The following is a 12,633-nucleotide window of genomic DNA, read 5'->3' as shown; positions in this document are numbered from 1 at the left end:
TCGCCTCGTTACCCATCCTTCAAAAACGTCTTTTAGTTTACAGTTGAAAAAATCGTGCAACCATATTTTTTTAATTCATCCGGTTAACATGGACTCTGAGTTTCTAGACTACGAAAAAGGTTTTTATATTTTTTTGTTTTAAAGTTTTTAAAAAATTAGTGTAAATGATGTGAATAATTTGTTTAAAAATGACAATGAACTGACGAGTAGCAACTTACTTTTGTTGTATCAAATATTTTTTATTTGAATTGTTGGTGAAAACGGTACATCGGTTCGCAAAAGGATTGTGGTTTGTGCGTTCCTACTAGAGCCATTGTTATATATCTATATACAATTCAATATAGTACAATATACTAGAACTTTTGATAAAAATTTAATAATCGGAAATGTTCTATATAGTCTTTCTATTGATACTTTGAATGTATGAATTATTTCTTAAGAGATAATCCTTAGAAAGAATAATGATTCAGAGATAAGAAAAAATATGTCTTATTTGCTATTGTGTCGACAATTTTAACGCGCATTTGACTCGAGAGTCGTAGAAGATACAGTGAAAGTGCATAGACGAGTCAGAACCTGTGAGAGAAAGGAATAATTATAGCTTATGACATACTGTTGCAATGGATGATCCTTCATGTACTGAATAACGTATTTTACATATACATATCTATTTATTTTTATTCCATATTAATAATTATATATTAAATAGTCACGCAAATGCGATATATTTACAAAATATTATGTATATTTGACTTCTAATATTATCCTAACGTTTCATATTTTCTCGTCCGTTGTAGTAAAATGAGAAAAAAGAACGGTTCAACTAATTTTATTTATTATTAACGAATAATGAAAGTTTTTGGGAGCAATGATATTTAAAATTTCCAAAAAAAGAAATGCATACAGGATCATGAATTTGCATTGACAGGTCAACAGTCGCGCCATCTTGAAATCGCACGGCCAATCGAAAGATCGGATAAGTAACACGTGGTCCTCGAAGTACGCGCCGACTGTAGTTTACGAACGGTAAACGAAACGCGAGGGACACTCCGTTGGTCTCCCTCGCTCCTGCGTTCTCTCTCGAGTTCCCTTAGTTTATAAATAAACGACGTGCTCGATGGACTCACCTGGCACGTTCCGCTTTCAACCGTGACACTTATCTTAACGTTTCTTCGCTGGAAGACACGTGTGGATCGTTATTCTTCGACCATTTACGGAGCATCATCGCGAGACGTATCCCTAACGATATACTCTACTGGATCGACGAAGTAAGAACGATGAATCGTTTGGTCTAGTTTGTTAAGTTTGGTGCATTCGTCGAGAAGCGTGAAAATTCACAGCGACCTACTACAATGTTTCCTCGAATACTTGCTGCAAGGACTTTCACCCGAGCGGATTGAACGTAGCAGGATTTTGGCGCCAACTGTTTGTAATAATGGTGACCTCGACTGTCCGAATGGAAAATAACCGTCGAATGCGACAAACAGACGATCCAATAATAACCTGACGACTATTTGTTTTGAACCATTAACGTTTCGACACAGTTTCGTGAAAATTTTAGCGATAATTTGGAATAGAACTGAATCATATATTACGAAAGGGATGGGGGTTACTTCATAGGTAGCCATGTTTCCGCTACGATGTTCGCATTTTGTGCGTGTGTAGATAAAACTAAGAACATGCGTAGTTTGAAAGTAGCGTAGAAAGAGACTGAAAATAGCAACTCGTTAAACGAAAATTTCTGTGTTTAGGTAGTCACAAGTTGAGGGAAGTCCGCCGGAAAGTGTCATCTGACGATCGATGCTGAACATTGAATCGACCTACCGAGGAAAAGTAAGAAAGCAATCTAGATAATTGGTGAGATTCAGATCGCAAGAAGTACTAGCAACTTGTTGATGGTATCGGGTGGTTGTTATCTCACCGGATAGTTGTGAAGTATGTCGTTATACGTAACATACAAAACATGGTTACCCAACCCGCTATGTAACGCGTTTCCGTGATATGCGTTTACGCGAGTGTCAATTATTTTCTAGTTATTGGTGAATTTGACTTCTTTCTTTTTTTCTTTTTTTTTTCTTTTTTTTGGAAAACGATGCGTCGTGCACCTAGTTAATCGAGTATAATGTCGGTACGGTGAATGGAAAGTTAACAGATCACGCGACAGTGATGCAGTGCCGTAGTGTCAGTGCAAAGTGCCACGTGCCCATTGCTTGGATTACTTGAAGATGTCGTTGTCCGGTGGATACTATGACGACAGGAATCCTCTGCTCAAGGGCACCTTATCGAGGTGAGTTTATGTGATTCTCTTTCAAACCTTATCCTACTTTTATCTGACTTTCGTAATTTACGTAGTCGCGTTAAAGATCAGTTTACCCAACTATGTACGTATTTGGATCGCGTTGCTTCGTAGAACAAGTACACAACGACTATAAACAATTCGTGTCTCGCTTGAACGTTGATAATGACCGGAGAAAAGTGTGACATGAAAGATTCATTTTATTCGATTACTCGACCAGAGGCTGATCTCCTTGGTGTCTAACCGGTCTGCTGGTTCGCTTCTGTTTTTAAATACGTTGGCCTCTGTTCGACCGACTGTCTCCGATCGTGTAGCCTGCCTTGCTACAGTTGAATCATATACATATAATTCGTTCCTCTAAAATCAAAAATATCAGCGATTTAACAATATTTTTAGTCTTTCAAATATTAAACATTTCACATATTTTTCAAAATTCATAAATAACGATCAAACGATAATATTATTGACTGAAAAAGTATTGTCTATGCTCTATACGATACAAAGTTCGTTGAACACGAAACTAGAAAGGGTACTATGTCGACCGAGGCGTATTGCTTACGCACTCATCGCGCGAAATGCAGTGTCAGCGTTTAGCTTACTCTTACCAACATCAATTTAACATTCAACAGCAATTTGCTCGATTAATTCATCGTAATTCGTAATGTCTCCTCGGATACAATCGACGGTACAGTGTGAGAAATATCGGTGAGGACGATCGTCAGAATCGACTTCTCTCTGTTTCTCTCGCGAATTTCCGTCGCGAATTCACTTTTACGTTAAAAACCGATCGAACGATTTTCCCAAGGCGTGTGCGTGCAAGTGTACCGTTTAACACATTCAATGCATGTTGATCGCGCTAATTTGTTTTTTGTTGTGGCATGCATGCGGTTAGACGGTCGTGATACTGGCAGCGTCGCGAAGTGTAGCGTTTGTGGACGCAAATTACACTTGGTTAATTGCGAGGTTTTTGCTATCAACGTACGAAATATATACGTTGTTCGGCCACGCTCGTCCTCCGCTTTGAATGATTTTGCTTTCATATCAGAGAACATCAGTTATTTTTAACTATATTATAAATACTAATATTTCTATAATTATTAACATTAGAACTATCCAACCAATCAAAATGACTGGTATCAGATGTTTCGTTTGTTGGAACAAAGATGCAACCGTTTTTGGTAATATTAATGTTTATTTTTACCGAGACAGAAACCTGGTTATATTATGTCCTTATTTATTTACTTGATATTTTATCAATTAACTGAAATCTTACTGTATATATATACATCTATTTTTGACTTAAGGTTCCAGTGGTACCCAATAATACAAACGATCTGAGTTAAGAAACCCAATAGTCGTTAAAATTGGAAACTGATGTCCTCTGCCACAAACGAGACATTGAAATTATTTAAAACTTCATGGTATTTTCCTCAAGGTTAGGTTGCCATAAACACATTATAAGAAAGCAATAACAATAAAGATTTGACGATTCCTAGATGTACTTCGTTTTATTGCTAGATGTAGGCTTCGACTACAGATTATCCTGCATCTGGTAGCAACACTAGCAAATGAAACGGTTTGGCTAACAGTGGAAGGAATCATACTGGGTACCAGGCAGAGTCGTAAATGCTAATTGCATGGACGAGCACAAACGAATTTAGGGAGGCTTTTAGAGGGCTTACTTATGATATGATAATTGAAGATAATTGAAGGTGTACAAATCATCCAGATGTAAGCATTTGTTGATTGACAATGACATAAAAATGGATAGGCATCGTTAGGAATCTCAATTTTCGCATCGGCTGCGAATAAGGCCGATTAAGCGAGGTAAAACGTTTTTCTTCGTTTTTCTTCGTTTCGACCTAAAAAATATAGTCGCCCCATCAAATCGACTGAATTCGTTGTTTGACATTATCCTATATGCGTGTATTTCTTTACGGTTGCTTGGTTCGAAAAATGTGAATAACGAGGATACAGAAATCTCGAAACGCGACGGTTCTAAGCATAACCATGAGAGAGAGAGAGAGAGAGAGAGAGAGAGAGAGAGAAGCGGAATCGAATAAACGCGCAACAAGTACGGCGTGATTAGAATAGCGTTCTTGACCCCACTTGCAACAACGAATTTCGACGGAATTGCGAATCGATTAAAGAGCACTGAATTTTGATCGGAACATATTTCGTAATTGGGACTGCGCGAATGTAGGACAAGGTCATCCATGCAAAAATGATCGTGCTTCTCTGTGCCGCCGTATTTCCGCCTTTTCAAGCACCAGACGAGGTTGCACGAAATGGACGAACAAATCGTATACCTTCTTGTTCGTATATTCTCGATGCTTATTACTTGTACGTTACAAAGTACGAAACGATAACGACAATTTCGTGGCATTTACATAGATTCGAGAATAGGAAATCTCGTGGCACCCGACAGAAAGTCGGCGAAGGTAGATGACGTCATCGATAGCATCGAATGAGACTAATCGTTCCATAACGATTCTCGAATTTATCTTAGGAAATTGATGGTTGATAAGAAAAACAACAGAAGAGTGGAAAAACGTTGTTGACGAATTTACTGAAATTTCTGGTGAACTTGCGACACACGATGATAAGGAATGCGTTAACGCGACAATTTCCTCGGGACCAAAATATCCGGCGACCTCGTTAAATCGTGTCGATTCGTTAGAGAAGTTTCTTTCCGCGTCTTCCTCTCACAGACGTGTATTCTACGGCTCGTAAGTAAATTTCAACGCGCGGAGAATGCTGCCACTGCGTAGGTATACACGCTGCTACGGTTAGTTGGATACTCGTGCCTCGTGCTATCGTATTATCGATGATACTCGGTTGGCCCGGGGCGCGTAACTCGGTAATGGTCCTCGGTGGTGAAATTAAAGCCGGCTCGAGTATACTCTCTCCAACACAACTAACGAGCTTTCGCGGCCGCGTTTGTTTCGATGATTTGGCGCGCGCGTGGCACGCGAAGGGTTGCGCGAGCGCGCGTCTATATGCGTGACTAACGGAGCGAGAGAGGAGGCTTCCGGTCGAAAAGGACAGCGTAGAGCGAGAGACAGGGTAGAGAAAGAGGGACGCGTGACACTGCGCTCCTGGATGGCACCGCCCTTTTGTGTTCTCGCTATCTCACGGCAGCCATAGAGTTCCGGGAAAAAGGATACGGCTTTTCGCGACGCTCGTTCGACATCGTTTAATTTTCCTGGCCGATGAAAATAAATTGGTTTAGCGTAATCGAATTAATTGCCACGGCGCGTTTAGTCGCGTGCCTCTCGGCAACAGCTGTGGTACTTACCGCGTATGACACTGCGAACGGTTTCAACTGCGATGACCGTTGTGTTGACAGTGTCGGTGTTGATGTCAAACGCGTGGAACGACCGGGTCGAGTACAAATAATATAAGAAGAGAGCACGGCGGAGAAGGGTAAAGAGGAAAGGTGATATTAGGCAAGGAAAGGACAGAACGTAACGGTGTCTTTTTATTTTTATTATTGGGGTTAGAGGACGTCAGAAAGTCGCGCAAGCGGGCCTCCCGGGCTTTCGTTCCCGCGAATGTCGATAGACTCGAAGTAATCGCGTTGATAAGTATAATTAATTAGCACGCTGATAACCCGATACTTTGATCGAGAGAAAAGAAGATCGCACGATATCATGCGTATTCTAACAATTTTCGTTCGACCATTCATATTTTGATGACTCTCCGTTGCTATTTTTAAGCGCAGGGTGAATCATTTCTGTACTCTCTCTAAAAATAGTCGAACGCTTCGAGCGGTACAAAAATGTCTGTCACTCGAACATCGAGCCTTGTTACCCTGAAACGTAAAACAAAAGCTACGATTCTATATGTGGAATCTATGATGCTATGCGGAGGCTCGAACAATTACTCGTCCTTTAGCAAAAGTTATTACGTTACCAATTTGTGTCGCGTTGCAAACACGTGTCGTATATTAGACGCGTGATGTTCGCGAAGTACATAACAAGGTGAAAGGGAAGGGAGAGACCGATGGGGTAGGAAGACGACCGATGGCGCCGTATTTCTTTTCTCATTATCTTAACCACAGGGTACCTATGGTATGCAACGTTCTTGATACAGTAACCTGTTTTTCCCCTTACCTCTTATTCTTCGTTTAATAAATTCCCTTTACAAAAAACTGCGACGATATGATTCGTTAAGACGTACTTGTGTCTCGAAAATTATCGTATTTCGTTCGGAACGTTGATTTCGAAAATTGCACACCTTTTAAAAATATCAGTCGTTTCGTTAAATCTAAAAAGTGCCGATCGATGAGAAACGTTTCGCGCATAATCTTATCTCGAAAATCACACTTTCGAGGTAATACTTTACTCGATCGAAAATCTATTAATTCCGATTGTTGTAAATATTTAATACGTACAAAGTCGACAGAATTCGAGCAAACTGTACGTGCGAAAAGAAGACATTTTTTTTAGTTCTCATAGACAGGCACGACGACGACCGGAGGAAACGAGAGCTTGGCCATCCTTGATAATTCGTCGAAGAGAAAGGCCGTAGAAGCGCTTTCGCCAACTGTTTAGTCGAAGTTGGCTCCACGTTGTAATGGGCCAAAGAACACGGCGATACTCTCTTTTAAAAATAGAGAGTCTCGTCTTCGGATAGAACTCGTCTCGATCCTTCGACTTTGGCCGCGCGATAACGGTTGATAATGAAAGCACGATAACGACATTGTTGATAATCCAGCGAGTAAAAGTCGGTAGGGAAAATCTATAACGATTTGCCGGCCTGTTTTTCTTTTGCTCGTTTCCAAGCGGTTCGCGAATGTAACGAATACGCGACACGCGTTACATTTGCCTCGAATATACGATCCAATCAATGCTAATAGCTTTGTATAATTAATGGAAATGGTTCTGTGTATCATCGTTATGAGTAGTTAATGTGTGCTAGTTCGTGTCGTATAATTGAATTTTAAATACGCGACGCGCGCAGTTCCATCAGGAGAAATACGCGCGCAACACGAGAACAAATGTTTCAACGTTTAAATCGTCGGAGAGCAATCGCGTTATAAAAAGAAAGAAAAAAGGAAAGAAAAAAACGGAAGCAACTCTATCTTCATGAACTTTCGGTAAATTCAGAGAAGATCGCGGCGCGTTTATTTTCACTTTTGCTGACGCAACGAGCGCCGCTGGCTTAATCGTATTTATACCAACTTTAGTTACAATGCAAGGCTCGAAAAGATAGAAGCATAGATATCCGTACAAACGATTTTGTTCGTACGAAATTTGTTCACCCTTTCGACGAAAAGGAGAATTGCTCGGTACGCCAACGTCCACGCAACTATCGCGATTGTCAGGGAATTTCCTCACCGATCTGTTCTTGTCGTTTTCCTTCGCGTGTATACGAGGGCAGCCTTGGTGTTTACCCACGGTACCGTGAACAGCGCCGTTTTCGAGGCAAAATCATTCGTACGCCAGAAAGCAACCGTTGCTCGATACAAGCGATATTCCTATCAACATTTTCGACAAAATGAGCCGAACGTTTATTAAGCAACCGAACCAATTGCGTATATATGCGTTTCTCTGTAATCATCAACGGAAAAAATTTTGCGACTATGTGCGAGCAATTGAATAAGTCCGTTGACTATGCTCGATTCTCGATTCTTCTGCAGCGTCTGTCTTTATCTCTATTCCATCTAGCGGGCCAGAAGCGAGACACGGTCGTGAAAAGTCAGGCAACTTCAAAAGTTGTTTATATTACCTCTCTCTGGTCGTTGACTATCGGCCGACCGCTCGACCGATTTACTACGCAGAAAGCATTGCTGCTTATTCTCGGACATTCTAACGGCCGCTGGCTTTCAGGTAGAAGAAGCTATGCACTCTAACACTTTCACCGACAGATTTCTAACGCGACGGTTGCGCCTCAGACACGTTCATATTGACCACCGTACGTCCAAAATAACGCTGAAAATTCGCTTAACGTGAAAAAGGGAAAAGAACCGCCTCCATACGATAAAGAATATCGTCGTTCTAGATATTAAATCATCCTGCGCGTTACGCCGGATATTAGATCATAAATTTCAATAAAAGATCAGGCATCAGTTGCAATATGTCCAATATGTCCACTTCGATAGAATCGATGCCGCTGTTGTAATTCTTTCGCGAGCTTCGGTATCGTTTAATCGTTCGATAAAACGGAAGGTTGACAAAGAAATTATTCTCGCGTTTGGTGAGCATCGAACGAGCGCCAGTTGGCTCGGTTTCGTTCGCGGTGAAAGTTTGAGTGTCGAGGTGCATGGCCTCGTTCTCTGGTCTGTTATCGACGCGATGTGAACGCCCCCTAATACAAGACAGTAGCATTGCGCTTCGCCGCGACTGCACTGGAGCACCGCTCTATGTCTGGCAGATACAACGAAGGCGAAGGAAGGGAACACAGGAAGGGGAAAATACGAGTTAGTCTTACCTCGATAGACACGCGCACAGATATACCTCCTAGCTTGTCAGGATTTGCGGTAACAATTCCCTGGTGTTTTAATACTCCGCCAACTATCGTCCAACATCTTTATCACCGAAGAAAATTCTTCTCCCCCTTTTCTCTGGTCATTTTTTCTCTTCACTGGCAAACAGATTCTGAAGTTTGAATATCGTTTCAATCAAAACGATACGATAGAATGGTTGAAAAGGTGAAACGTCGATTCTTCTGCGTTTAACATTTCCTTTCACGGTATATATACGAGGAGACAAAGTTATTATGCCTGAATGAATTCTTAAGGGAAGTTTGAAAAATAAACGATATACCCTGAATGGACCGTTGACGAGAAGGCTGGCGTCTGAGCAGGAGGGAGTTGAAAAAGCTCTCGAGTTAGATCTCATCAGTCTGTTTCTTCCGCCGTGAGAAAATCCTCCGAGTTGTTCTATAATGGCGTTCTCGCCAGTGAAAATATCAGGCCCTATCAGCTATACGTCGTGTATGATTGATCCACCGACGAACGACGCGAAAGGACGTTCGTAAAGGTTAGCCGGGATTGACGGCCGTTCAACGGTGTATTCATAATTTTCTGCTATTCGCGAGCCGAATATGTTACGATTCGCTGCTTTTATAGATATCAGCCTGAGTGAAACGAGACGCGTGTTACTACAAACGAATTTTTAAACGCTAGCTTTGCCGAAGTGTGTCAATTCCCGTCGACTTTTTTCTCCATTTTTCCTCGAGCTTTGCCTTTAGGGCCACTTTTAAGGTGTAACTGTTTCTTCCCTCTTTGCAAGTTTAAGTAGTGGAAGTGCCTTCCGTGCGCCGTTAGAACGAGCCATCTGTTCTTACAGCTTTTAAGTTGATAATAAATGCAGCGTTATGTCGGTCGTTGTACATATACAGGTACATGTATGAGATAACGACGCATACAAATTTTAAATCTAGTTATATACATGGATAGTCATTGTTTAATAAAGAACGAAGAAAACGCGATGATTTTTAACGGAGAACGCTTTAGAATCTTACTGTTACCTTTAGTCGAGGTGAATGGGTCTCTCGCATGTCAAGAGGTAATCGAGGATGGCGGAATGAAATCTTTACAGCTTTTCGGCTGAGAAAAAGAATCGATTATCCATCGATCGGCGGAACGATCGACTCGCTGTAATCGAATGGAGAACGGACGAATGAAACCGGGCATTAGTGATAAGTTGGTAAAAAAAGTGGACGGTTATTAGAGCACGTTATCTGGGTCTGGTCTTCGTAATATTATTATTTCTCCCTTCTGCGTAATTCTTTGCGCACTCAGCCGGCCGCATTATAGTTTCTTACCCAATGGCTTCGTCGTGATTACGCCATTATAATCGTGCCTCTCCGACAACTGCTTCTTCATCGTGCAATTAGCGGCCGAATCTCTAAATGTAATCGTGTAGCTGCATGAAATCCGCGCAATTTCACGATTCACCGATAGACGACACGTTTAGATTGCTACCCAACGATTCTACCTGCCGGTAATTTGTTTCTCTTAAATAACGGTAGGACGCAATTACCGAGGTTTGGTTGAACGCCCTTCGAGAACGTCGTTTGGGGGAGCGAAGAATAGAAAAGATAGAAATCAAGGAGGAAGAATGACTAGGAAAATGTAGGGGGACGAAGGTATGGAAGAATTCTTCTCGGGAAAAAGAGCGCGTTAGAGAAGTTTTGGTTCTAGTTTGTTTTTCAATTTGAAATTGATGATTATAGAAATTTTTGGTTACGAGACGACCTGGTTGAAAGTTGAAAAATGTCTTTTCTTTTATACAGATTTTCCTATATTTATAAAATAAAGAGAAATTTCAGTTAAAACGTCCTATCGAGGTGTTTGACATCGAAGAGTACTAAAGTTTATAATTATTTTCTTTTGCGTCATTCTTATTTATTTTCGGATAGCTATTGGAAATGTCCGGTGCATAGAAGCATGTGAAACAGAGTCACCGCGTTAGGCGTTACAGTTTCGCGCGGTAAAAATGTCGAGGCTCTCGTGTTCTTCGCGTTTCAGTGACGTCAGAATCGCGTAGAAAAGTTCCGTTAGGTCTCTCCCGCCCCTGAAGAGTTGCGGGAATCATCCGGTTTGAGCAACGTGGCTCTGACTTCTCGTCCACGGTTTCCAGTCTCTCCTGCGCTAGTCGGTTCACCTGCTTTTCAACAACCTACCAACACCCGTCTTTCGTTTATTTGTCTCTCGTTATCGGTCTCGTTACCCAAGATACGTTTCACATAGACACGTATACAGGCTATCACGAGCAAAAAGTCCTTGGATTGGCGGTCGAAGATCCGGGTCAAGTACGGGAAACGTTACTTTTGTTGCTCCTGTCGGCACGTTTCGCGCATTCCATTGCATAATGTCGTTGGAATTCATTGCCGTTCAAAACGGAGAATAAAATTATCTCTGACGCGTTGTGATTTAGGAATCACGATGGAACCGTACGCTTCACATCGACCCGATAGCGACAAATTTTTGTTTATCAGTTCGATGTTATCGCGTCGATCGACCAGCTTTTTTTATCGGCGCGACATTATTTTTGACTAGAAATCGACGATTTTCATCGACTCGTTTAACGATCCTCTCATGCTACTTGCTCACGGATCGATATAACAAACTAGACTCGACCGTCTCACGACTCGTGAATATTTTCATTTCCTGTTCGTTCACCGACCGTCTAAACGCGTTGTAGGTATTACACCTTGGTCGCAAAGAGGCGCGGCATTACCCTCATTTACATCTGTCGAGCGGTACCTACCTTTGGGGGACCCTGGCCGAATTTCGTTTGCATACAAGACGGGTTCCTTTGTCAAAGAAAATACGACTGTTAACTCGCGACATATTCCACTCTATTTCGAGTTCTTTCAACGAGTTTGCCGAAGACGCTCATTTCGAGAAGTTTACAACAGAGACGAGGAAATACAAAAACGTGGTAGCATAAATCAGCTTCGTGTAGACGTTCGGTTGGGGAAGGCCGAGGCGAGGGCGAACAAGGGGATGAACAAGAGGGGGAAGGATGAGTAGGAGACGAAACAATCGAGAACGAGAGAAAGAAGGGTGAGGAGCAAAGGAGACGGAAAGCGAAGGACGTGATTTGATAACACGGCATCGATCCAAGTTCTCAGGATGCTTCCACCCTTCTCTTTATTCTCTTCGTCTCGATTCTCCTCGCACCCTTTCCGTTTCACGCCTTCTCCCTTTGCCTTTGGTCCCCTCGGCCCGTTTCGTCGTTTCTGCGAGTCTCGCACTGCAACCAGCTGAAGTGCGAATACCGTCCACGTTGTCCGTTCCGCTCGATCTACAGGATCATCGGTAGGCTGTTCCTATCTTGGAACGAGAATGCCCAATAAATTCCTGGTCGTTGGGCTATTTCAGACGCGTCGCCTGCACGAAAATATTTGAAGCCCGTAATGGGCTACCATAGTCGTTTCGTACCCGTTACGACTTTTACCGTCCCTCTCCTTCCGTTCTCGGGTCGAGAACTTCTTTGTCCGGAAGTAACGCAAAATCCCTTTAACTCCGAGTATAGAACGCTTTATGGTATACCATACCATTGAAAAGACCTTTCGCTGCAAGTTTATCGTTTCTTCTTAATCTCGTCTCTCGTCTGTCGTGACATGAGAATCTAATTTTAATCAAATATTACTTAAACCTACGTCGCACTTTACGTATTTAATAATATTTTGTTCCTCTTTCGCGATTCCGTTTTCGATTACAAATCTAATCTCGACTCCTCGTACGCGTTTTCCTCGGTATTAAACTTTCAGACTTTTGATAATTTTAGCGACCAGTGGAAAGATCGAAGTAATGGAACGAAGACTATTCGGACGAAGTAATTGAAGGTATCTAATCTGCGCGGTCATTTGCGAGCGTG

The 12,633-nt window shown here is 41.9% G+C and overlaps 1 protein-coding gene across 6 annotated transcripts in view; it reads left to right on the top strand.

Annotated features, from left to right (window-relative positions):
* Nucleotides 1-12,633, top strand: part of LOC100648085 (AF4/FMR2 family member lilli) — a 164,298-nt gene that overhangs the window by 2,459 nt on the left and 149,206 nt on the right. For 5 of the 6 annotated variants that reach the window (XM_012319022.3, XM_012319002.3, XM_003393725.4 and 2 more), the window contains exon 2: nt 1,752-2,287. In XM_012319022.3, the coding sequence (XP_012174412.1) occupies nt 2,226-2,287 (62 nt within the window). In that variant the 5' untranslated portion in view covers nt 1,752-2,225. Of the gene's footprint in view, nt 1-1,120; nt 1,269-1,751; nt 2,288-12,633 lie in introns of those variants that run through there. The other variant, XM_012318993.3, reaches the window with a different exon arrangement.

This window comes from Bombus terrestris, chromosome 2 (genome assembly GCF_910591885.1).
Source record: "Bombus terrestris chromosome 2, iyBomTerr1.2, whole genome shotgun sequence".
Classification (NCBI taxonomy): Eukaryota; Metazoa; Arthropoda; class Insecta; order Hymenoptera; family Apidae; genus Bombus; species Bombus terrestris.
This window is presented reverse-complemented; position numbering and strand designations above follow the sequence as displayed.